Source organism: Tamandua tetradactyla, chromosome 20, assembly GCF_023851605.1.
Source record: "Tamandua tetradactyla isolate mTamTet1 chromosome 20, mTamTet1.pri, whole genome shotgun sequence".
Classification (NCBI taxonomy): Eukaryota; Metazoa; Chordata; class Mammalia; order Pilosa; family Myrmecophagidae; genus Tamandua; species Tamandua tetradactyla.
The window spans coordinates 38,542,874-38,568,659 of NC_135346.1; the positions used below are offsets into that span (position 1 = coordinate 38,542,874).

General features: G+C 47.7%; 2 protein-coding genes across 2 annotated transcripts in view; one reads left to right on the forward strand and one right to left on the reverse strand.

The window, feature by feature from the left end:
* Positions 1-877: 877 nt before the first annotated feature.
* NIPAL4 (NIPA like domain containing 4) lies at positions 878-15,531 on the forward strand. Its single transcript, XM_077137528.1, has 6 exons — positions 878-1,010; positions 4,854-5,093; positions 8,294-8,350; positions 9,529-9,619; positions 12,557-12,717; positions 13,222-15,531. The coding sequence occupies exons 1-6, from the start codon at positions 974-976 to the stop codon at positions 13,848-13,850; spliced, it is 1,215 nt and encodes a 404-aa protein (XP_076993643.1). The 5' UTR covers positions 878-973; the 3' UTR covers positions 13,851-15,531.
* A 2,195-nt stretch (positions 15,532-17,726) lies between these two features.
* ADAM19 (ADAM metallopeptidase domain 19) overlaps positions 17,727-25,786 on the reverse strand; it is a 75,726-nt gene continuing 67,666 nt past the window's right edge. Inside the window, exons 22-23 of the mRNA XM_077137529.1 lie at positions 21,709-21,861; positions 17,727-20,923 (exon numbers count right to left, since the gene is read on the reverse strand). Of these exons, the coding sequence (XP_076993644.1) occupies positions 20,870-20,923; positions 21,709-21,861 (207 nt within the window). The 3' untranslated portion in view covers positions 17,727-20,869. The remainder of the gene's footprint in view (positions 20,924-21,708; positions 21,862-25,786) is intronic.

Consider the following 25,786-nt stretch of genomic DNA (forward strand, 5'->3'; position numbering starts at 1 on the left):
CAAACACACACATACATATAATAGAATTGAAATAAAAGTTTTAAAAATAATAACATACAGGGCAGTGTGATGATGGCGCAGTGGCAGAGTTCTCACCTGCCATGCAGGGGACCCGGGTTCAATTCCCAGTGCCTGCCCATGCAAAAAGAAAAGAAATAATACATACAGTTAATCTATCTATGTATTTTTTAAATGGTGATTTGGAACACACCAGTCTCTAGATAGTTAATTCTATTTTGTTTCCTCCATTGATATAGGAGGTTCTTGTGGGACAGTCTGGCTCCCTTTGGTCTTCAATCATATCAGCTCTTTCATTCAATTTACCAAGCTGCTAGCATCCATTCACTTGACATACATGAATTGTGCAATTATTGGGCACTTACTATGTGACTGTTACCCTACTATTTATTACCTAGCACAGATAAAATCTATACCTATTTTGAATGAAAAAAGGGAGGGAGGAAGGGACGGAGGGTGGGAGGGAGGAAGCGAGAGAGAGAGGAAGGGAGGAAGGACCCCATATGCCCAGACCCTTCCGACGCCACAGAATGCCAGCAGCCCGCGGGACCCTTCCAACCCCTACTTTCCCGGTTCCACCTGGCGGGGAAGTTGCCCCTCTCCCGTCAAGCTGGTGCCCATCAATTCTCACCCGGGTCTGCAAGGGGGGGCCGGTCCCGGAGCCCGCCCCCTGCGCCCCAGCTCAGGCTAAGCGCCGAGAAACTCGGAAGCTCCGGTACCCCGCGAGGGCGTGCGCCCCTGAGCTGGTAGCCCGAGCGCCGGGACCCCGTTCCCGGAGTTGCCCAAGACGCCGGGAGACTCCTCCCCGGGGACCCTCCCCCTCTGGGGTGCGTCATTCTCCCCACCCCTGGGCCCGGACCCTGGTTGCCGCTCGCGCGCGGGCAACGCCAGGAGCAAGTCGCCGGCACCTGCTCCGGAGCCGGGGAGCCCGGGGTGTCCGTGTGCCCAGGACCCCATGGAGCCGCCGGCCGGCAACGCCAGCTGCGAGAACGGTGCGTGCAGGACCGGGCGCGTCGTGCGGGCCGGGTGGGGACCCCGGCAGCGCCGCGGCTGCTCCTCGCCTTGTGCCTTCCCCTCCGCCCCTCCTTCGCTTCTCACTTTCTGCTGCCGGTGGGGTCCCACGCTGGAGAGGAGGAGGGCCAGCACGAGTTGTCTCCCACCCACCCAGTTCTCAGGCCCATCTTGGGGAGGAGCAGAGTTTTGGCTGAGATTTCACCTCCATCAGCGGGACCTGGAGTACCTAAAGAGGAAAGAGGACGCACGGTGTGAGGGGAGTTAGGGGAATTTGGAAATCGGCAGGGTTGCCTAGAGTAGGCAAACTAAGGGATGGGAGGAGTTTTTGGTTCTGTTTTGTTTTCGTGTATAGTTGCTTCCGAGTTTAGTATCTGCCTAGACCTCGCTGTATCCCTGGGCCACTGCTGGACCTGCTGAAAATAGGGGTGGGGGGTGGGGGGGGAGGGTGTAGAAAAGGGAGGGAATGAAACAAGCTCAGGAAAGGCTAAGGAGAGACTCTTGGCTTCCCATTGAGTTCTTACCATGAACCAGGTAGTGGACTAAGCCCTTTAAAACAATTTGAGAAGGTGGGTAAGTGTTAATTACTTTACTCTCCTCATTCCAGAGATAGGGAAACGGAGGCTCTGAAAGGTCAGGTGATTTGCTCAAGATCATACAGCAGGGGAAATGGAATATAAAACCAGGGGTCTTGGATTCTGAAACCTGTACCCCTACCACCAGGCTCAACTCCTTTCTTTGTCTATCACCATTTTCCTACCTTGTGATGGAACTGCGGCCTGTTTGGTAGCCCTGTCTCCCAACTTCTTCCCTTCTCTAGTGAAGCTTTCAAGGCTGTGGGTGTTGGCTGGGCTGGTTTCCTGCTGAACCAGGCAGACGGTTTCCAGTCTCACCTTCCCCTGGGGCAGAATGTGCTTCTCAGTCCTAGCATTTTTGTACTGGCAGAGAAGGCTGACGAAACACCCGGGTTTCAGATGAGCACCCCCATGAGAATTAGATTTCCTTTGGCCATCAGCCCTCTCTATTACTTCTTACCCCTATAGGAGAACTTGACTCAGTGGAGGTTGCTGACACCCTTGGGTGCTGAAGCCCTGGCAGACAGCAAGTCCACGTTGTGCCCTTTGGCTCCCCCTGCAGGAGGGTAGGGGAAGGGTGTAGGAATGGGCTTGGCTTCCCTTTTCAGAGGCTCCTTCCTTGGCCCATGTATTCCCAGGCTCAGGCTCATTTCCAGAGCTCAGGGAACATCCCCAAGGTGGAGGCCCCAGCTGGAGGAACTAGAGCGAGTGGCACAGAACAAGTCTGTGGGGGACTGAGATGACTTCTTACTGTCTCATCTTCCTTCGATTGTGACTCAGGTAGGGTGAAGAGGGCTCTCCCACAGCAGAACCACGTGGATGTCCTCTGCTGGCCTCCAGACCCAGCTCTTCCACCAGGGCTTTTGTGACTCAGGGACCTGGTTTCCCCAGGTAAAGCCAAAGGGTTAGGCTGGCTGCTCTCCAAGGGCTCCTACTGCTCTGCTATCCTGGGGTTCTATGCCAAGGAAGGAAGGTCAGCATTGCCTTTACTCTGTTCCACCAAGATGCTCCTCTGTGCTCCATTGCACCAAAGCCATCGCTGCCTAACCTTTGATTCGGGGGGCGTTGTAGTCCTGGCCTGGAGTTCTCGCATGGTCCTAGGAGAAGTTATAGTCCAGACTTACATCCTTGGCATAGGAGCCTGAGCCTTTGTGGCACACAACTTGAAGAAGACCTTTTACCACCAGAGGCCAGAGTCAAAGGCCTACAGAGGCCAACCATGTAACAAACCAAACTGAGGGGAGCTGGATAAGGACTCTGAGGAATTGCAAAGAGCATATCCTGTCTAAGGGGGCAGCTGCTGCTCAGCTGCCCCCAATTGTTGCCTTGTGGGTGGGCACACCCACTAAGGTAAGCAGATCTTCTGATTTTCAAGAGTAGCCCCAAATCTGAATTTTCACGTGAAACCTCCCGATTTTTAAATGTTGGTAGCAAGTTCATATTTTTAAAAACTTTCAGGAGGACCAGATTAAGCCCCACACTTCAAGCCACCTGCTTTATGGGGTTCAAGTGGGGTTGGGGTCAAATCCTGACTTCATCACTTACTACCAGTGTAGGCATAGGCAGATTACAGAACTTACCAATTCTTCAACTAAAAAAGCTGGAAATGATAATTATGCCAATTTCATAAAGTGATGGTAAGGAAGCCTTCATGGAAAGCCCCAGAACAGAGGGCCGTGGGATTATTAGCACGAAAGAACTAGCAGCTCTCCTTTTGACTATTTCATTGAACTTATGCAGTTCAATGAACTGATTGAGGGTCTGCCCTCCTTGCCCAGGTTTGTCCTTGCTGTCTGGACATAAACCCTTGGTGTTTGTGCCAAAGGGCAGACAAGGGTGGGATGGCTCTGGAGTCAGCTTCTTGGGGACCTAGGACTTGGAAAGCAAACTAAAGGCAGATTCTGCATGAGCTGGCAGGGACACCAGGGGTCTTAGAGGCAGAGTGTGGGGAGTGGCCAGTTCCAACAAACCGGAGGATTGCCACCTACTCATCTACTGGCCCAGAAAAGGTGTGTGGGCTATCTCCCCTCACTCCCTCATGTTACATTTAAGGAATCTTTGCTGCAGCTGTCATCTAGGGATGAGCAAATGAAAAGGCTTCCGGGAGGGAGAGGACCCCTGGGAGTGATGATGAGCTTCTGGAGGCCCACATACCCTGACGCTGGGGAGGGGATTGTCGTGGAGCGGGGAGGCTGGATTCATTGAGCCTGAGTGCTCAGGGGTATCTGATGGGTGGGGATGGAGTGGGGGTGGCATCGGTTTGCCAAGTGGTTATGCATTGGGGTTCAGAGTCAACTTAAGCAAAGTACCTGACCTCTCAACACCTCCATTTCCACGTGGGGACTAAAGAGTGCATTTACCTGAGAGGTGGTTATAAAATTTGATGAGTTTGTACAAGTAAAGCCCCTAGCATGTAGTAAGCACCCAGTGAATGTTAACTATTATTTTTAGATTGGGGCCCATCTGTGGTGGGAGCCCTATAGTAACTGAAGCATGGTGTCTGAAACAGTGAACAATTCCAATATATATATTTTTTATTTTACTGTGGTAAATATATATAACGTAAATATGCTATTTTAACCATTTTTAGGTGTACAAGTCAGTGACATTAATTACATTCACTATGTTGTGCCACCATCACCACTATTTCCAAAACGTTTTCATCATCCAGAGCAAAACCCTGCACCCATTCATTAAGCAATAACTTCTCATTTCCCTCTTACCCCAGCCCCTGGCACCCTCTAATCTACTTTCTGTCTCTAGGAATTTGCCTATTCTAGATATTTCCTGTAAGTGGCATCATGCAATATTTGTCCTTTTGTGTCTGATTTATTTTACTTTTCATAATTTCTTCAAGGTTCATCCATGTCGTAGCTGGCATGTTTCAGAATTTCACTCTTTTATGGCTTTGTAGTATCTCGTTGTATGGATATACAACATTTTACTTTATCCATTCACCTATGGATGGACACTTGAGTTGCTTCCACCTTTTGGCTCCTGGGAATAATGCTGCTCTGAACATCGGTGAGCAAATATCGCTTTGAGTCCATTTTCAATTCCTTGGGATATATACCTAGAAGTGAGATTGCTAGGTCATATGGTAATTCTGTTTAACTTTTTGAGAAACGACCAAACTATCTTCCACAGCAGCTGCACCATTTTCCAGCTAGGCACGAGGGTCTCGACCAATATTTTTAAAGCATGCAAGTGTTCCCAGCGTAACTCCCTCAATGTGGTCTCCCCATCCAGGCTCCCTGATCAGCATCTACTGCTCCTCCCAACAAGTCCTGTGCCAGATCGTCAGGGACCTCAGTTCCGAAGCACCCAGCAATGCCACCTCTATCAGCTGGCAGGAAAGGGTCAGGAAGTACTACGGCTTCTACATCGGCCTGGGCCTGGCCTTCTTGTCCAGCTTCCTTGTCGGCAGCAGCGTCATCCTCAAGAAGAAAGGCCTCTTGCGACTGGTGGCCGCGGGGGCCACTCGAGCTGGTAGGCTCCGGAGGGCGGGCGGAGAGGGGGCCCTCACCAGCTTCCCTGCACGGGGGCCAGGACAGCAGTTTTAAAACCAGGCCTCATCAGGGTCCAAAAGGCTTATGGTCATCCCCATGGGGAAGCCCACCCGACCAACAGGAGACCTTCCTTAATGCGGAATTTTCCAGCTTATCCACAGTTTCCTGAGAACTTTCCCAAAGGGCTAGCGGGGATGAAGTTAGACAACGGTCACAGGACCAAGAATCAGAAACTTAGGGCTGGTCTGGGTTTTACTTCTTGCCAGTTCTGTCACCGCCGGCAGGTCACAACTGCTTTGCAAAACGAGGATACAAAAAGCTCTGCCCAGAGCAGTGTCAGACACAAGTGTGCACTCATTTACTAACAAATTGAGCTCCCCTATGGGCTACAAAAGTATTATTGAGTCTGGCCACAAGGGACTTGCTTGTTTGGAAAATAAGATATGTGTCCTTGAAACAATTCTCAAGCAAAGGAATCATGTATAAAAGGATTCATTCATTCAATCAACGTTTATCAAGCACCTGTTGTGTGCCAGGTGCCATGCGGTAGTGAGATGCAGGGCCCTTGTGGGGCGCTGAGCCAAGTGGGAGACACAGACACGTAAATAGGCAGTTGTGTGGTGTTCAGTGCTATGTTGTGGGAAATGTGCATGCTCTGGGAACATCTTGGAGGGGCATGTAAAGTGCAGGCTTGTGTGGATAGGGAGGTTTTCTCTAAGAGGTGATCTGTAAGCTGGGACGTGAATGGGGAGGCAATAGCAAGGTGAAGGAAAAGGGAAAAAGACATAGTATTCCAGCAGAAGGAATAGCATGTGCAAAGGCTCAGAAGTGAGATAGCATGAGTGATTCAAGGAACCAGAAGTCGTTCAGGATGGCTGGAGAATAGGGGTTGAGAGGTGAGTAGGGGCAGATCGTGAAGGGTCTGGGAAACTGTGCTGCCGAGTTTGAGTGTGACTGTAAATGGCTGAAAGGTTTTATGCAGGGGAGTGACATACACAGATTCATGATTTGATAAAAATCCCTGGTTACTGGGTGAAGAAAGGATTACACAACAAGATTAGAGGCTGTGAGAGTAATTAAGAAGAAAGAGGACAGAACTTGGAGCTGGGAAGTGGCAATGGGAATGGAGACAAGTGGTGATTCAAGTGATGACTTGGAAGTAGAACCTATTGGATTTGATGATGACTGGCTCCAAATCATCCAAGGATGACGCAGATTTCTGACTTGAGCAACTGGGTAGAAAATGATGCTGCTTTTTTGTGATGAAGAATGCAGGAGGAACAGGTTTGTGGGAAGATGCTGTGATGAAGTTTGGGTATATTTAATTTGTTTATGGCACATTGGGCTTTGGGAGCAGACTGTTGGGATCCAATTCTGGCTTCCAATTCCTGGAAATGTGGTCTTGGGCAAAAAAGTGTTTGTTTGGTGCTTCACGTTCTTCATCTGTAAAATAGGGATAAGACTAGTACTACCCTCAAGGGTTGTCATGAAGACATGTAACAAGTTGAGAAAGATGCTTGGCACAGAGTAGGCACAACTATCAGTATAACCAGCATCTAAGTGGGAGGGCAGCTGGAAACAGCTGGAAACAACAGGTCTAGAGCCAGGTATGCTGCAAGATGGAGGGCTGGGAAGTGTGGGGATGAAGTCAGAAGGAATATGGTCATTGATATCAACCCTTCATTTTTGCACAAGCATGTGAAAGGCCAGAAGTTTCCCATGGTGCCAGGGAAATGCCTGCTTGTGTTCAGGGTAATTAAAAGAAGTATCAGTCACCACCCAGAAAGGTACTTTCCCTAGAATCAATCTTTACCTTTTTATTTGCTATTTCAGCATCTTCTGAGATTTCAAACTTTAAAGTAAATGCTCTCAGAGTTCTTAATTTTAATGGTATATTCTAATCCCTTTGGAAATCTGATGAAAGCTAAAGAACTTCTCCTCACCAAAATGGGCATTCATAAAAACCCAACAATTTCTGAGTTTTCATGGAAGTGCCTATACCCATCCATCATCATCATTATCATCATCATCATGACTAATATGTACTGAATACTGACTATGTGACAAGCCATGATTCCACCATGTAAACAAAATAGACACAATGCCTGGCTCCATGGAGCTTCCACTTTAGTGAGAGAAATGCCAGAAAATAAACAGATCAACTCAAATTATAAATGAATAAGTGCCATGAAGGAGAAGAACTAGGTGTATGAAAGAGAATCCCAGGGAAAAATAATAGAGATAAGGGAGCCTAGATGGCATCTTAGGGGAAGCAACATTCAGATAAATGCCTGTAGAGTGAATGCAGAATTTATGTAAAAATTGGTAGAAAGAAATTCAGGACACAGGCAAAAGCATGTGCAAAGGCCTTGAGGCATAAAAGAGCTACTCATTTTTGAAGAAGTAAAAGAAAGCCTGGGAGACTAGACCATAGCAAGGAGGAGTGGCACAAGCTGAGTGTGGAGAGGTTAGCTGGGCTGTGAGTATTTAAGGCTTTGTTAAGGATTCTGGTCCTTATCTAAAGAGTAACTGACAGCTATCAGCCAGCTGAAAGCTGAAGAGTGACATATCTGATTTACATCTTTAAAAGACCGCTGGCTGCTATGAGAAGAATGGATTATAAAGGGTCAAGAATGGAAGCAGAGAACCCACTTAGGAGGCTGTTAGCCCAACTCAGGCCAGAGGTGAAGATGCCTTAGAATAGAGTGATAGCAGTGGAGTGGACACTGTGAGACATATTGTGGAGACAAGTCAGCAGGATGGACTGGATATGGAAGGTGGGATAGGCGGAGGGGCCAAGGGCAATTCCCTCATTTCTGGCTTAAGAAACTAGGTATGTAGAGGTACCATTTATTTGGGGGATGAATAATAAATATTTAAAATCAAGAGTCCCGTTTAGGACGGAGTCTGAGGTGCCTGTTAGAGATATGAGAGGAGATTGCAAGTAGGTAGTTGGGTAAACACATCTGGATTCAGAAGAATGGTCCTGGCTACAGATGTGAAATAAGGGCACTGGCATATAAATGGTATTCACAACTCGGGCAGGGATGAGCTCCCTCAGGAAAGGGTCTAGAACCAAGTCCCGAGGTACATTAGAGGTCGGGGAGTGAAGGTAGGGTTAGGAAAGGTGCCTGAGAAAGTGCAGCCATGTTCTAATTTTGTGTCCATTCCCTTCTGCAGTGGACGGAGGTTACGGCTACCTGAAGGACACAATGTGGTGGGCTGGATTTCTCACCAGTAAGTAGGTTCTTTGCTACTAATGACCGTGGCCTATTGATAGCAAGGATGATGGGACATTTCTCTCCCTATTGTGCAGACTGTGAATCAGAGGCCCAGATTCCAAAGGGGAAATCTTGACAATTTTTTTACAGGTAGAACATCTTACTCTCATCTCTCACTTTCTCAACCTGATGAAGCATCTACCCCTCGAGAGGTTTATTCAAAACCACTAATAAAGGCATACTTTCCCAATTTCCCTTGAAATACAAGGAGATATCACTGCTTTGTTGGAGTCTCTTGGTCTTTTAAATAATATGATAGAGTCTGAAATTCCTAAGCCAACTTCCCTATTACACAGGTGATTTGTTGGCCAACTTTGAAAAGATCTTGTCTACCATCTAAGACTTGCCCAAATTTGAACTCACATGTTTTCCCCAGTTTCCACCTACCCTCTCTGGCTATCAAACCCTAATTATTTTAGTTGGAAATTTATCCAGCTGTCCATTTATGATCCCCCTTATATCAGGTTTTGATCCCAGCCTAGCTACAGCTATTGTATTCACCTGCCTTCAAACGGAGGACCCAGGTTATTCTCTCCCGCCAGAGAGACAGAAAAGGCACCTGCAGGGGGTTGCAAACTAGAAACTCAGATCAGGAGAACTTAGGCCCTTTAGGGATGTCAGGCCTTGATTAAGCACCTGAATTAATAATCATCTAGGTTTTGTGTAGTAGATCATCTAGGCTATCTGCTAGGTCCCCCGGAGAAGAGGAGTCCGTGGACCAGTTGGTACCTGGTACACCAAAAAATGTAGTTGTTTCTTTATTTGAATAAGTAACACTTTCTAGAACTTACCTTAAAGATAGAGACCAAAGCATCAGCAGTGCCTGAGACACTTAAATGTGCTTAGATTAGAAGCCAAGAGTCTTGAAGACCGAGAAGACTTCTACCTGCTGATATGTCATGTGACCTTGGGCTCTGGGCCTCAGTTTCCCCATATTTAAACTGGAAATATTAGATCAGGATAGTCCAGGACTGACCAGACTCTAAGGAGAGAGAGAGCATAAGAATCAATATTTTAAGGCAAGTTAATCTGGGATTCTACAAATGGCTGAACATTGAATGAAGCAGCCTCCACCCAGATTCCTCTTGGTTGGAAATGGGTGCATCTGATATTCTTTCTTCCCTGATTTTCTAGTGGCTGCTGGAGAAATTGCCAACTTCGGGGCCTATGCATTTGCTCCTGCGACAGTCGTCACACCTCTGGGAGCACTGAGTGTCCTCATAAGGTTATCTTCACCTCTCTAGCTATTTCTGGATCCTTCCTGCTTTGGTTTTTTGAGACCTGGAACTTCCAAGTGGAATCACATGCCTCACTTGGCAGTCAGCGACCTGTGTCGCAGCACCCAGAATGAGGCAGGGTGCTGCTCAGCTTCTTGGACCCTTGGACTGTTGGCTGCCAGTAGCCCCAGCAGCCGCTTTACAGGCTGGGAAGCAGAAGGGCAGGAGAGGGCAGGCTCACACCAGTTGGATGGGCATCCACTGCCCACCAGGCTGAGTGTCTCAGGCAATATTTTGGTACCCCAATAAGAGATACCAGCTAAGAGCGTGAGCCCTAAGTTAACACTTTCCCCGGGTTATGGGTACTGGGTGTGGTTGGCTGGGATATACCAAGGTTCCAAGTTTAGGTCAACAATTAGAGCCCGCTTTGAAATGGGGGTTCAGGACCCCACAGAGGAACTGGCTCTATTTTTGCAGTTAGGGGTAGTGGGTACATGGGGTGTGAGGGCCAGAGGCAGTGCAAAGGACACGTATGTCGTGTCAGTTATTTTTAAAATCATCAAATATTTGTTAAATGGTTACCCGAGGGCAGCACAGCACAGAGGTTAAGCACATGGACAAGGGAATTAGATTTCCTGGGTCGGGAACCCGGGTGACCTCAGCCCCGTGACTTTACCTCTCTCAGCCTCAGCCTCCCCCTCTCCCCACCCTACTTTCTAATAAGTAGGGATGCTGTGAGGATTAAGTGAGCTAATTCAGGGAATACAGGCAGCACATTTCACACACAGTAAACCTTCAATATATGTTAGCTGAGGTTTCTCTTCACGGTCAGTACCATTCCAGGCATTTCCCATGTATTATCCCCATCAATCCTCACAGCACCACCCCCAGGTGGGGATCCATTAGTATCCTAATTTTGCAGATGGGGAATCTGAGGCTTAGAGTGGTTAAGTGCCCACGGCAACATACCTCAAAGTAGTAGAGCTTGGATTAGAACCCGGGGAAAGTGTTAACTTAGGGCTCACGCTCTTAGCTGAGTGGTGCTGTGAGGATTGATGGGGATAATACATGGGAAATGCCTGGAATGGTACTGACCGTGAAGAGAAACCTCAGCTAACATATATTGAAGGTTTACTGTGTGTGAAATGTGCTGCCTGTATTCCCTGAATTAGCTCACTTAATCCTCACAGCATCCCTACTTATTAGAAAGTAGGGTGGGGAGAGGGGGAGGCTGAGGCTGAGAGAGGTAAAGTCACGGGGCTGAGGTCACCCGGGTTCCCGACCCAGGAAATCTAATTCCCTTGTCCATGTGCTTAACCTCTGTGCCGTGCTGCCCTCGGGTAACCATTTAACAAATATTTGATGATTTTAAAAATAACTGACACGACATACGTGTCCTTTGCACTGCCTCTGGCCCTCACACCCATGTACCCACTACCCCTAACTGCAAAAATAGAGCCAGTTCCTCTGTGGGGTCCTGAACCCCCAATTCAAAGCGGGCTCTAATTGTTGACCTAAACTTGGAACCTTGGTATATCCCAGCCAACCACACCCAGTACCCATAACTTCCTCTTTTTTGTTGTACCACTTTGATGACCATTTTGCAACATTTACAAAGTAAAAAAAAAAAAGAAAAAAGAGCTATGACACGTGCATAATATGATGGCATAGCTAATTTTAAGAAGCTGTGCCACCATTATTGCATTTCTGATTAGTTTACAAATTCCCACCCCTGGGAGGCTGTAAGAGGCCTGGAGCCCTCTGATGCGTGACTCCTGCCTAAGCTAATGCTGCCGGGCTCACTGAATGGGACATCTGGGCTAAAGGTTTTTGGTATTTGAGGAGAGATGGGAGACAGGCGAGCTTAGACCTCAGGTCCTTTCTGACACCTTAGACTAGGAGTTTGAAGTTCTATGGATCCCAGGTCAGCCTCCAGATCTTTTGTCCTGTTCAGTGTAAAGAGATGGAAACATACCCCACTAATCTTACCTGATTTGCCCAATTTCCCCTCCTTTCTTCCCTCACTTCCCCTGGCTCGTCAAGAGGATGTGAAGGAATGAAAATCATATCACCGAGGAACAGCAAGGAACTGGAGTTGTGTTGCCTAGAAAAGAGAAAACTCAGGGAAGTCAAAAAAAATTATTTTCAGTGAAGTGTACAGGAAAAGTCAGACTTTATAATCAGACACAAGTTGAATTCAAATCCCAGCTGTATTATTTAAAATTAGTTAAAATGACAAGTCCTTTTAACTTCTCTGGGACTCAGTTTTCATATTATAAAATTAGGATAGTGTATTTTACTTTGCTAGGGAGTTATGAGATGTTCATGAGATAATAAATGGAAAGTTTCTAGCACAGTACCTAGTATGTAATGTATGCTCAACACATCACACCTGCAATTGTCATTGTGGTGGGGTGGTTTATAGTAACATATAAAAATGAAAGAAGGAATAAACTTGTTCTATATGACCCAAGAAACAGAAATGGGACAATGAGTAGAAATTACCAAGAAGTATATTTTTAGTCAGTAGAGTTAAACCTACAATGGATTCATTTTCCTTGTAAAGGAGTGAACTCCCTGCCATCAGAGGTGTACAAGCCAAGGCCGAAAGCCATCTGTCTACAATGCTAGAAGATATATAGGGAGTTAGATGAGAGTGCCTTCCAACTCTTCTATTTTGGATACTTTTAGTTTGTGAAAGGAAAGAAATCTACATTCATTTCTATTTCTCCAGGGTATGTTGTAACCCTCCCACAAATGAGTTTCTAGTTCAGATGTGTTTGTGTGTGTGTGCATGTGTGTGTCTGTGTGGCAGGGGGTGGGGGTGGGGGGTGGGTGTCTGGAAAAGCTTCTCCATGAGAGAATAGTGGGTTCTGACCTGTGCTTGCTCAGCTCCCAGTTTTCTTCAGGAAAAACGAATCACTTTCTCCCATTTCCACATGCAGTGCCATCCTCTCCTCATATTTCCTGGGGGAGAGTCTGAATCTGCTGGGAAAGCTGGGCTGTGTGATCTGTGTGGCTGGCAGCACAGTGATGGTGATACATGCCCCTGAGGAAGAGAAAGTGACCACAGTTGTTGAGATGGCATCCAAAATGAAAGACACAGGTAGGCTCTAAGCATCCCATGAGCAGGAAAGCACTGGGGGACGGCCCATGGGTATAGTCTGATTGGTTTCTCCCCATCTCGGGCACTGCCATATCATGGAACAGTCAAGTTAAAGAAAGAACATTGGTGGGCTGGCACTTGTTTGCAAGGCTATCTTCAAGATTTCCTGGCCTGATAAAGATTGCTGCCATTTAAGTGTTTATTATGTATCAGGCTCTATTTTAAATGCTTGCTTTGCATCATCTTATTTCATCCCCCAAAACAGCCAGCCCTATGAGTAAGGCCCTATTATTAGTCCTCTTTCACAGATGAGGTCTTGGGGGTTTAATCATTTGCCCAAATTATTAAGAAGTTGTGAAGCTGGGCCTGGAACCTCTCTGTCTGTCTGACTCTATAGAGCCCCAGCTCTTAATGCTACATCCTCTTGTCACGGGTCTGGGGCCCCAGATGCTCAGCACATCCTCTGCAGCTCAGGTCATCTGCCTCCCCCCCCCCCCCCCGAAGGGTACATCGTGTTCGCTGTGCTGCTGGTGGTGTTCTGCCTCATCCTCATCTTCGTCCTCGCCCCACGTTATGGACAGAGGAATATCCTTATTTATATCATCATCTGCTCTGTCATCGGGGCCTTCTCCGTGACGGCCGTCAAGGGGCTGGGCGTCACCATCAGGAACTTCTTCCAGGGGATGCCAGTGGTGCGGCACCCCCTCCCCTACATCCTGTCCCTCATCCTGGCCCTGTCGCTCAGCACCCAGGTCAACTTCCTCAACAGGGCACTGGACATCTTCAATGCCTCCCTGGTGTTCCCCATCTACTACGTCTTCTTCACCACCGTGGTGGTGACCTCGGCCATCGTCCTCTTCAAGGAGTGGCACAGCATGTCGGCTGTGGACATCGTGGGCACCCTTGCTGGCTTCGTCACCATCATCCTGGGTGTCTTCATGCTTCATGCTTTCAAAGACCTGGACATCAGTGGGGCCAGCTTGCCCCACGTGCACAAAAACCCAACCCCACCTCCCGCCGCGGAGCCCGCCGTCATTAGACTGGAAGACAAGAATGTCCTCGTGAACAGTATGGAACTCGCCAGCACCCCATCGCCCGAAGAAAAGCCCAAAGTATTTATAATCCATTCTTAAAGAATACATGAGTAAGAGCATGAGCTCTGTGGTACAGCCTGACTGGTCAATGTCAGAATCACCTGATTCTTTTCAGCACAACTGCATTGCCTGTCATCAATGGGCTGCCTTCCCTTGAGATTTGCATTTATACCTCATCACTGTTTCCAGGAGAAAAATCCCTACCCAGTGAGTGGTGGTGGCAGAACTTCCTAGAAACAGAGCTTCAGTGACCAAATACCCTAGTTTATGTTGGTGCCAGCAGGTCCCCTGGGTCTGCCTTCCCACTCGGTGCCATCTCTGGCTGCCTATGTTGTTGGGAAGAAAATAGAATTTGACCTGTTGAATGTAGCAGAATCCAAGAACCTCCCTGAGCACCAGTTCTCATACTGAGGTTGAATCAGTTTCTTAGCCTAAGGATGAAGGGTAGCTGGTCCCAGAGGCCCAGAGAAAGCTTCAGCATGCTTCTCCATCCAGAGCCAGCAGAGATACAACTGATGTCAGATTTCTTATTACTTTTGCCCTTCAGAGACACAAGCAAGACCTCAGCTACCCTTCTTACTGTGAAAGCCATCTGATTCTCAGGGAAAAATTTCAACCAGCTCATTTCCCGAGAACTCCAGCCTGGGGGTCAGCAACTTTATTTCCATCACCCCATCCCCACCCCCACCCCTTCTCTCTCTTTCTCTCTCTTTCAGTGTTCTAAGGAGTCAGTCACTGACACATTCAGCAATGATCTTGGACTCAAAACCAAACAACAACAACAAAAGATGCTTCACAGCCAGCTCTGCTGACCAAACACTGTTTCGTTGTGCCTTAGTCTAGAGAGAGAACAGCAGCTGCTCTGCTCTTAAAAATGGTCTGGCTTTCGAGCTAGAATTCAGCAGAGTGCACTTTCTTTTTCCTCAAATAGTATACCAAAATATGATTTGGGGATATGGGAGATGTGTCAGGAGCAAACTCAGGATTTGGCCAAAAGCAGTCAGAGGCTCTCTGGAACCCAGGGACTAACATTTGTACTTATGCTGGTGCCAACTGAGAACCCTTGTTGAAAAGGGTTCTGGGTAATTTCTGGCTTGCAACCCCAGTCTTGACTAATGGAGTCAGCGTGGAGCCTCAGTGACCAAGTAGGAGTACAGGCTTGGCACGGTGCCCTCAGGCTGTTAACCAGATTGCCACCAAGTCCCCAACCTACCACCAAGCTGCCCACACTGGGAGGCAGGACCCGACACATTTGTTCAAGGTCATCCAAAAAACAAGAGCAGCTGGAGAGAGATCACTGGTATCTCTTTCCTTTCTGCCTTCAGTCTAGCTGAAAGGATGGGGTGGGGAATGTGTGTGCAGGGACCATTGGAGAGGACAGCCAGGAAGCCAGCACATCTGCAGAGAAGGCAGATTTGGCCCTCAGCCCCTAAGTCGGTGTGGAGCCTCCCTGCGCAGCTCCATTCCTGTTTATGTCCCGGGTCCTAAGCCTGGTCAAGCCCAGGCTAAACTCTTGCTGACTGTGGCGCTCCTAAGGCTCAGCTGCCCAGCAGACAACCTCCAGCCTCAAACCCCAGTTTTTAATGAATGTGGATTTCTGTCTATAACGATAGATCAATGCAACACATTGGATCTTGAGAATGTAAGGAACCCAAGGGACCTGACCGTGTGTTCTTTGGGTCAAGAATAAAGACTTTGGAGAGTATTTCCATAATATGTGTGTCTTGGCCTTACTTGGACACAGAGTATTTATATTAGTTCCTCTGGTGCTGGTGGCTGGTCCCTGATCACCGAAAGGCTGCCAAGGAAGTCCCTACAATGTCTTCTCGCGCTACATTGTGTGGGGGGGGGTGGGGGGGGTGGGAGTGGAGGACTGCCTCTGGAATAGTCAACTGAAGATTCTGATCGCTTGATGCAGGAGCCCTTATCTGGCACAGTGTTAAGTGTTTTATGCGTATTCTTTTTGGAAATCCCCAAGGTGAAATATCTGTTTTATAGATGAAGAAAGGGACTCTCCAAGGTCACACAGCCAAGAAGAGCCAAAATTGATGTTGAACTCTTGAGCTCATACTTTCAACCACAGGGATTCAGTGTCCCTGTAAAAGACTAAGTTTATCCCCAGTCACATCATCTGATATTACTTTGTTCATTTGTTTCTTGTGCGATCTGTGTCGTCTCCCCTCTCTGGCTATGCGCTCCATGAGAGTTGGTTTTCGTTTACTGTTTGTCCTCAGAACCTAGTACATAGGTGGTGTGTTCAAAGAGCATTTATTCAGTGAAGGAGCAATGTTGTACAAATAACCTTTCCATGCCAGCTCTCAACTCAAAGCAGATCTGAAAGAACCTGGGCACATTAGCAGAGCGATTCTCAATCTGATTTAGTCAGCAGTTTCTGAGAACACAGCCTGTGCCAGACACTATTGGGTGCTTTCATGGAGGGCATTTTATTGCTTATCACAACACTTTTGCGGTAGGTATTATTACTATTGGCATATGGAAAAGAGAATTGTTCTGGAGCTTGCCCAGGTCCACACAACCAGTAAGAAGAGTTGAGATTTGAACCCAGGCCTCTCCAACCAGGCTGGGTAGGATGATGCTGACCAATAGAGGACTGCTCAGAGTCTGGCCAAGTGGACACAGTGGCTAGCTGAGCTGATGGTGTTAAACAGGACGGGATGTTTGTGTGGGGACCAATTTCATGAGCAGCCATTGCAAGTAGTGAATGCACGTGTGTTTCGATGCTGGTGTCCTTAGGCAATTTCATAACCCAGAGGGCTTAGAAGACATGCAGTCAAATGTCAAGGACCCCCTCCCAGAGTCTTTGTGAAGATTAAACGGGATAATCTATGTAAAGAAAGTAGCATAGTGCTTAGCTTGTGTTAAGTGCTCAGTAAACGCTAGCTGCTGTCCTGGTTATCATCCCATCTCTTAGAGAATCTCAGAGTTGAGGTAGGAATCCAATGAAGGATGGAGTATGCGATCATTTTGGGGCCTGGGAAGCACTAAATGTAAGCTCTGGGGTCAGAAAGCACCTAAGCTCTGGCTCTGGCTCTGTGCCCTGGGCCTCTCCCCCCTTTAAGGTACAGACTCCCCAGCAAAAAGATGAGGAGGCAAACAGAGGGCCTCAGACCTCTTCTAAAAACCCAGTAGTATAGAATGAGAAGAATTCATCAGAGAATCCCAGGATCATTTGCCAGCATTTAATGATCCAAGACCTAATTAAACTAGACCAGCCTATGTCCAGGTGCAAAGACAAACAGCCCCCTCTACTGGCCATGGGAAAGCCTCGGGCTTCTCTATGGCCAAAGGTCTACCATAATGATCTGAAGTTGGGACTGATGATGGTCTTTGTGGGAATTCTTTGTCTCTGCGGAGTCTACATATGCTGGATCCTATCCAGTCTGAGCAGTGAGACATTTAGAAAAGGAAAAAGCATTGCCAAACCAGACGACATTTCAAATGACAAACAATTCATTTTAATTAAATACAAACAAGGAAAAAAAAAAAAGGCACGATGGCCCATTCAAGTATTTTGCATAGATGTACAAATATCATTGTAAACAATTAATACGTGGACAAGGGAGAAGAGGATCTGTTTGCTATGAACGATCTCCTTTATGAAAATAAAATTCACATTGCCCTGGATCCCAGGCACATCTGCGCACACAGTGGTGAGAGGACGTGCGGAAGGAAGGGTGACATCGGAGTCACTTGACTTGGATTCGGCAGAACCTCTTGCTTTAGGGTTCCCTGGGGTTGGAGGGGGGCTCCTTTCCAGCTGGCACTCCCTCGCCATTCCTGGGTGCCCAGCAGAGCTGTTATACATGCATATAACACAATCCCTGACTTTAGAACTGGTCCCCGTTTTTTAAAAAACAATGCAAGTCATCCATACTCTCTGTATATAGAAAGATATTGGTAAGGAGAGACTTTATTCAAGAGGATTATTACAAGGGAGGGAAGGGGCTATCGCGGTAGGGAGAACACTCCCACCGTATGATCTGCAGGCATATCAGCCCGTCAGATCTGTAAGCATCTCAGCTCGGGCGGAAAAGGGCTTTTCTTCACGGGGAGCAGTGGACAAGGCTAGAAAGAACCTATTACAAGAAGGTCATTACAGTTTGGAGCCAGGTGCCTAGACTAAGACCAAGACTCCCAGAGACAAGTTTATGGGGACACTAGGGTCCTTAATGTTTACATTTCAAAGAGAAGGCTCCAAGGCTCTTAAGAAAAACATTCCTGGCTTGTGAAACTGGCAAGAGGCTTATTTTGCTTTTAAAAAGATTTACACATATCTGAACCAGAACTTGTTAACTGGCTTGACCAAGCTTTAGTTAAGTTTCTCTCCTCCCCTCAGGAGCCTGAATTTCCCAGAGCCAGCACACCGCCCCTCCTTAACAACCTCTCCCAAAAAAGGCTCAACACAAAGACATTCCCTGAACTCGGTTCTTTCTGTTGTTTATGCCTCCCAGGATAAGAAAAGCCCTTTGTGGCCTGAGTTTGAAGCCCTGCAGATCTTATGGTCAAGTGGTCTATCGCTTGCAGACAGACCCCCACCCTCAGCCCCGTTGCACAGTCCCTTTCCCTTTCTTGCAATGTTCTTTTCAATAAAGTCTCTCCTTACCTAAAAGTCTGGGTTTGTTTTTGACACCTCATAGCAGCACACTGGGCACAGGAAGGAAAGGGGATGTGTGATGGCCAGTCTGCCCCCTGGTCGGTTGATTCCCAGCTCCCTGACCAGAGCCAAGAACAGACAGTAAGTAGAACCAGCTGCCAAAAGATTCTGTGTAATTAAAAAACAAAAACAAGCAAATGAAAAAAAAAAAAAAGCCTACCATCTTCCAGTTCACAGTAAAAAATTGGGGGATGGCAGTGATGTGAAAATAATGGAAAACAAAACAGAACAAAAAACAAATGAGGACCCAATCTGGTCTCTTTCTGTGGTTCCAGGGAGAGTGGATTTTAGGTTCCAAAGGCTCAGGCCGTCAGAATGGCCGAGGCTTCCACTCTCACCTCCAGGGCCCCTACCTCCTGAGGCAAGGGGGCAAGCTGGACAAACCACTGGGACATCTACGGGCAATTGTGTTTTTTTCTTTTGCAGAGGTGTTTTTACCATTACTTTTCTGGGACCCTCCTTGAGGAGCCAGGGTACTGGGGGTAGCACATTTCAATGGAAGCTGTCCCCTGACTGAAGTAGGAGGTTGGGTTTGGAAAGCAGCGGTGGCCCTTGTCAGGGAAGGAGGGAATGAATGTCACAGCTACCCGAGGGAAGAGAGACTCGTTTTCCTGAGATCTTTCTATATCCACCCGTGTTTGTTCCCAGGTGCACATCCCATATCTCCCACTTGTCTGTAAATCCAAGAGTATCTATGAAGCACCTGTTGTGTGTAGAGAACCATAAGGAAGCCCTGGCTTGGTGGATGGGGAGTCAAAAGCTCAAACATCTTCCTTGCCTAGAAGATCTCAAAAGCAAATCACTGCTCACTGCAAGAGGTGGCGAGACCCTGGAAACCCTGGGAAGGAGTGAAAGTCAGGCGAGCTCCTCTGCAGAGGGCCACCCAGGACCTATCTGAGGGCAGGAGACAGTTGCCCAGAGAACATCTCCGGCTGCTTTGTGAAAATCATCCTACCTAGCAGAGAACCCACAACCTACATAGCCTTCCTCGCTGCCCCAAGGAAGATACAGGAGGACAATTCTCCCATCTGCTTTGAGTTATTTTTCAGTGTGCATCAGAGCAAGGCAGTGACAGAAGGAGAGAACAAAAGGGAGCAGAAGACAAGAAGCCCGGGGTGGGGGCAAGGGACAACCTTGCCAATTGCTGTCCTCTCTAAAGCTCCCTGACCACCCCTGTGGCAAGAGAAGGCTCAGAGGTCACCCATCCCAACTCAGTTCAGAGGCCAGACCACCAGGGGCAGGCTGGCCCCCATGTGCCTACTTTTTGAATAGCTGATTCCTAGGATGTCTGCTCCCTGCTATCTTCTTTGGGGGGATCTTGCCTAAACTGGGATCAGGGAATAGGGAGGAAGATCCTCACACTCTCAAGGTCATAGAATACACTGAAAAATAAAGATCTAACCCCCACGGCCACACCCTGAATCTACTCTGGTCAACCATCTTGAGATCCAATGTACAAAGTCCAAGCAGCCAAGCCCTGAGGCAGGATGAGCACCAGAGCACCAGGAAGTCAGGACTGCTGAGACCACCCACCAGGCAGTACAGATCAGAGCAGGTCTGGGCAGGGAAGGAGAAATCAAAAGCACGGGGTATCCAGCATGTGCAGAAGAGAAAACAAAGAGCACCCAAGAATTCTCGAGAGTAGCAACCTTTGGCATAATGGCTCAGAGGCGGCCCAAACCTGGGGCTCCCCCTGCTGTCTACATTACCTACAAATAGTACCTGTCGAGTCAGAGTGACCCATGTGAAGAGGGGATGGAGAGGATGGAGGGGTGGCTCGTTCACATGCAGCCACATAGCCAGGAGCCATCACCTCAGATGCTTTAACCAAGCCTTGCACAGGGCCTCAGCAGTGGCTGAACTGACCCCACCTCAATTCCTGGTGGACGGGCAAGTGCCCTGCCTCCATCTCACCTGGGGACTTTGAAGAAGACAGAAACAATGGAAAGTTTGTAGACATGCCCCCACCCCCATGGGACATGGATGGATGGCTTCTCCAAGAAAGTCCTGGCTGAGGGGCTAAACAGGACTTTTCCCAGCTGGGCTTCCAGCTCAGATACCCTCAGACCATCTCCCCCTCCTCTGCAGTGAGTTAAAGGGAGATTGGAAGCGGGGAGGCTGGCCTGTGCTCTCCTCTTCCTGCCAGGAGCTGGATATTGCAACAACAACACTTAGATCCCACTGGATAGTAAAGTCCTCTGGGATTCCAAGGAGTTGAGGAGGCACTAAGTCAAGAAGGAGATTTTCTGAGATGTGGTCATTCCAGGAGGAGGGAAGGAGGAGCTCAGAGGTGGCCAGACATGCTTCTTCCAGATTCTGTGGCCACAGGACCCTCTGCAGTGCTGAGATTCCTTAGGGATAGTGAGAATCTCCTTGTGTGGGTCTAGATTTTTGAGCTAAACGTTCCTCCAATCCTCTGTGATCTGTATTCAGGTAACTGTGGAAAGAAAGAGAAAGGAGGGGGAAAAACTCAGCTATAGGCACATGGGATCAATGAGGAGCTGTCCTCTTGCTTTTGACAGATTGGAAGTATAGACAGACAGGCCAGCTGAGATAGCTATGCCCATATGTCTGCTCATCCAGATAATTGATCACATTTGGAGGCACAATGGCTCCCATTTCACAAGCTGTAGAATCAACCCTTCCCTCTTTCTTGTCCCCTAAAGCTGCAGCTCAGCCTACAGATTTTCCAGTGCCTTAGAGGGAACATAGGTTTGTCAGCCAGCTCTTCTCCCTTCATCCCTCTCTGACCTGACTCCCAGGATCAGCCACAGGGTGGAAACAAGTGGGGCAGTTCATGGGCAGCCTACCATCTGCCAGGTAGTTTATGCAAACTAACCACCTTAACCTGCACAGCAACCTTATGAGGCTGGTTATTGTTACGATATATTGCCTTTTTTGCAGATGAGGAAACTGAGACTCAAGAGAGTGGCTTTCTCAGAGTCATTTTCAAATCCACATTTGAAGTCACCTTGGTCTGTGGCACAGCTCAAGCTCCTAAGCAACATCCTTCAAGTGAAATTAAAAAACTCTATCACTAATTTAAGGGATGGTCAAGCAGGCCCCAAGAAGTTCTAAGCTTTTTACTGTCTTCAGTTTTTGTCCTGGAAGTTCAGCCCAGATGACCAGAAGCATGCACTAGTTTGTTTTCTCAGCCACCTACTTTTCCTCCCTGAAATCTTCTGGCACTGGCTTTTGCCTTGAGGCCATCTTCAGACTCACCTTTTGGGCAGGTGCTACCAGGGGCCTGGTGTGCTGAAGGCCAGCAGCAGGGGGTGGCAGTGTGGAGGGGCCACCTGGCTTTGGGAGGATCTTGCGGCCTGGCACTGGGTTAGCTGGCAGCGCCTTCTGGGGTGGCCGGGGCCTGGAGAAATCCTGGAGACAAAGCAAATAGCCTCACTCAAAGGCCCATTCAAAAAGAAAATGATTTTGATATATTACAGGTCGAAATCAAGTGAAAAAGGTTTATACCATATGGTCCCATTTAAAAAGAAACACAATAAACAAAAAAACAAAAAAACAAAAACAAAAGGGCGGGCCACGGTAGCTCAGCAGGTAAGAATGCTTGCCTGCCAAGCACGAGGACCCGGGTTCAATTCCCGGTGCCTGCCCATGTAAAAAAAAAAGAAACACAATATATTTGTGTATTTAATCTTTATATGCTCAGGAAAAAGCCTTTTTGGAAATCAGAGGTATCTATTTAAAAAAATAAGCAAATCTATTAAAATTAGAAATGATCATTATTTGATCTAATAAGTGTGCTTCCTATTATGCTAGACAACTGTTTGCACATGTGCACAAAAATGAAATTGCCACCCATACTAAACTGAAATCTGTTCTATAGCTACTTGTTAAAATGCACTTTGAAATTTGCATATATGTTATATTTCACAATTAAAAAAACATTAAAAAATGAAATTGCAAGGATGTTCCTCACAGCACTATTTGTGACAGCAAAAGAAACTGTAAATCACCAAAATTTCCATCAACTGAGAAATAACTAAACTTATACTGTGAAATAGGATGCAGCATTTAAAAGGAATGAAGTAGACTGGTATGTGCTGATGTGGAGAGATGTTCAAGATTCATCATTAAGTGAAAAAAGCAAGCTGAAACAGAGACCATAAAGTAGGACAGATTATTTAAAGTAAGTCTCCACACAAACACATGCACACACACATGCACGTAAATGAAAAGAAAAATGTCAAGAAGCCTACAGATCAAACTGATAATAAAGGTTACCTCTGAAAGAGGACTGGGATGAGTGGGTGTGAGGATGGGGTATCAGCAAACAGTGTATGCATGCTTGTTTTTCAACAAGCGCATATATGCATATTACCTTTGCAAATAAACAAAATTTTTTTAAAAGATAACTTTTTTCACATTGGTTGTCTGTGGGTGACACAATAAAAAGGGATTCTTTCCTCTGTGCTTTTTTATTACCTCTGTATTTTGATCACCTTCTCAACGTGGCTTTCCCTGACTACCTGATTTAAAATTATAACACTTCCCTGCTGGCAATCCCAGCCCCTTTTATCCTGGTATTTTAATTTTTTATCATGTATACCCTTCCAACATACTATATAATATATTTACATATTAAGTTCATGTTTATTTTCTGCCTTCCTCCGAATGGAAGGGAAGCAGGGGCAGGAGTTCTGATACATCGCTGATACATCTCAAGCTTCTAGAATAGTCCGTCATATACCGGAAGTGCTCAATACGTATTAGCTAAATAAATAAATTTCTCTACTAGTGAAATTTCTTTTTCTTATTCAAAAGGAGTGTGTATTCCTTTTGTCCTTGAAAAAAATTTTTAAAGTGGCAAAGAATGGACCATGCCACCCACAGCTTCCTAAGTTGGTGGGGTTTAAGAGAAGCCAATTCCATAGGTGGGAGCTCCCAGGCCACTTCTCTTGACTTGTCCCCCTTCTCCAGAGTCACTACCTACCATAAGAATGAGAACAAGATTTTTCACAAGAAGGATTGTAGCCATCAGAAAACTGAGAGCAGAAACAAAAGCTCAGAGAACAGAAGGACAGCAGATTCTTGTTAACTGAAAAGCCATCTCATCTGGCTCCATCCTTTCCCATTGAATAGCATAATCCTCCCCAGCCCAGGACAGCTGCCAAACTGCAGTAGCTGCTAAAAAGAAGGATAAGGAGACCATCTTGGGGGAAGAACAGCTGGGTACAGATGTCACGTTGCAGTTGGGAAAGGCTCTGGTCCCTGGGCCATTGCTATGTAAAATGACCAGCTGAGTGGGGGAGATGATGGTGGTGATGGAGGTGGTGGAGGTGGTGGAGGTGGTGGAGGTGGTGGAGGTGGTGGAGGTGATGGAGGTGGTGGAGGTGGTGGAGGTGGTGGAGGTGGTGGAGGTGATGGAGGTGGTGGAGGTGATGGAGGTGGTGGAGGTGGTGGAGGTGGTGGAGGTGGTGGAGGTGGTGGAGGTGATGGAGGTGGTGGAGGTGATGGAGGTGGTGGAGGTGGTGGAGGTGGTGGAGGTGATGGAGGTGGTGGAGGTAGTGGAGGTGGTGGAGGTGATGGAGGTGGTGGAGGTGACATGTTATCTGAGCAGGAGCCTCAACAGCTTATCAGCTCTGGCCAGAGCCTCAGCTGATATGACCCAGTCCTGTTTTCCAGAGGCAGGAAGAGTTTCTGAAACACTCTGGCCCACAGCTCCCTTCCCCAGGGAGAGTCGCCTCAGTCAATCAGGTTGCACAAGCTGGCCGCGGGGCGTCACACTGAACATTCTCCATCTGCAATCCTTCCTCAAGTCTATTTATTTCATCTTTGCACATTTCTCATCTGCTTCTTACCATCACCCTTGCTACTTCTCTGCTCCAAACCACCACCATCTCCCTTTGAGAAAACTTTAAAACCTAACTAACAAATCTATACATCTACTCTCGTCCTCTGCTCATACATTCACACTGCCACCACCGTTTTCTAGTCACCTATATTTTTAAAACTTTTTTAAATTCACATGTCATATATCTATAAAAAGGTGAGTAAATCATAAGTACATAACTAGGTGAATTATCACAAACAGAACACATTAATGTAATCCCCACTCAGGTAAAAAAAAAAAAGAGAAGAGCAGCTGTTCAGAAGCATCTATGGACCTCCTCCCCGGTGCTCTGCCTCCTTCCCCCTTACTTCAAGGTAGCCTAAAAAGTGATCATTGCAAATGGCAAATACGATCATGTCCCCACTACCCCATCCCGCCTCCTTTTCTTGGCGTGCACAGACCTCAGTTCTGTCCAGGGCCTGGCACAGTCCAGGCCCTCCTGGCTCTCCAGGCTCAGCCCTTAACTACCTGGGCCCCAGCCACACTGGCCTTAAGTTCCCTCGACCTACTGCCTCCCATCAGAGTCCGGCCCAGGAAACCTCTCTCCTCCCCCACCCCCCACATCCTGGTCAACTCCTGCTCATCCTTCCTATCTCGGCTTAAATGTCATCTTCTCAGAGAAGCCTTCCCAGACCTCCCAGATAAGGTCAAATCCCCCGTCAACACAACCCTGAGAACCCTGCGCCTGTCCTCCTTCATAGCACGTGTCACCGTTTTAACGACCTGTCTGGCATGCCCGCATCTCCTCCCCGGCAGAATGTGAGCTCCGGGAGGCAAAGAGGCCATCTGCTTTGCTCACCATTGCTTGGTACAGAATGGAAACACAATAGACGCGGGCTGAAAGAACAAAAGAGGTTATGAAGTTCCACCACCATCCTTCCAGGGTGACCCATGGCACCCAGCTCTAAGAACCTCTCTAGATGGTGCATGCCCCAAGGGCAGGGTGGCTTCTCATTTAGCTGGAGCAGAAGACCACCAGGGCCTGGTCGCAGGGTGGCTGGGGGTATCGAGTCAGACCTGGATTCAGATCCTGACTCCTCCATTCATAAGCTGTGGGTGAGTTCCTGTAATGCTGTGAGGCTCCGCTACCTCGGGGAGAAATGTGACTAACAAGAACTCACTACTCAGAAGGGTGCTGAGGAAGGAGTGGCTGCCCTGACCTCACCCCTGCAGCCTCCCCTCAGAGCAGCTGCCTCCCACTGCCTAGGCCTGGAGGAGCCCATCTGAGTCCAGGGGCCCAGAGAAAGCTGGGCTTGGATCTATGTTTCAGGGTATCTGCCACCGACTGGGTCATCTATGGACCTCCTCCCAGGTGCTCTGCCTCCAGCCAGCAGTCCTCAGGGCGCGTGGGAGCCAGGCAGATACGGAGCTGGATCTTGCACCCTGCTGCCCTCCTGCCCTAGGGCTTGGCCCCTGAGGGTGAGACGGGTGAGGCCGGCTCCATCTTCT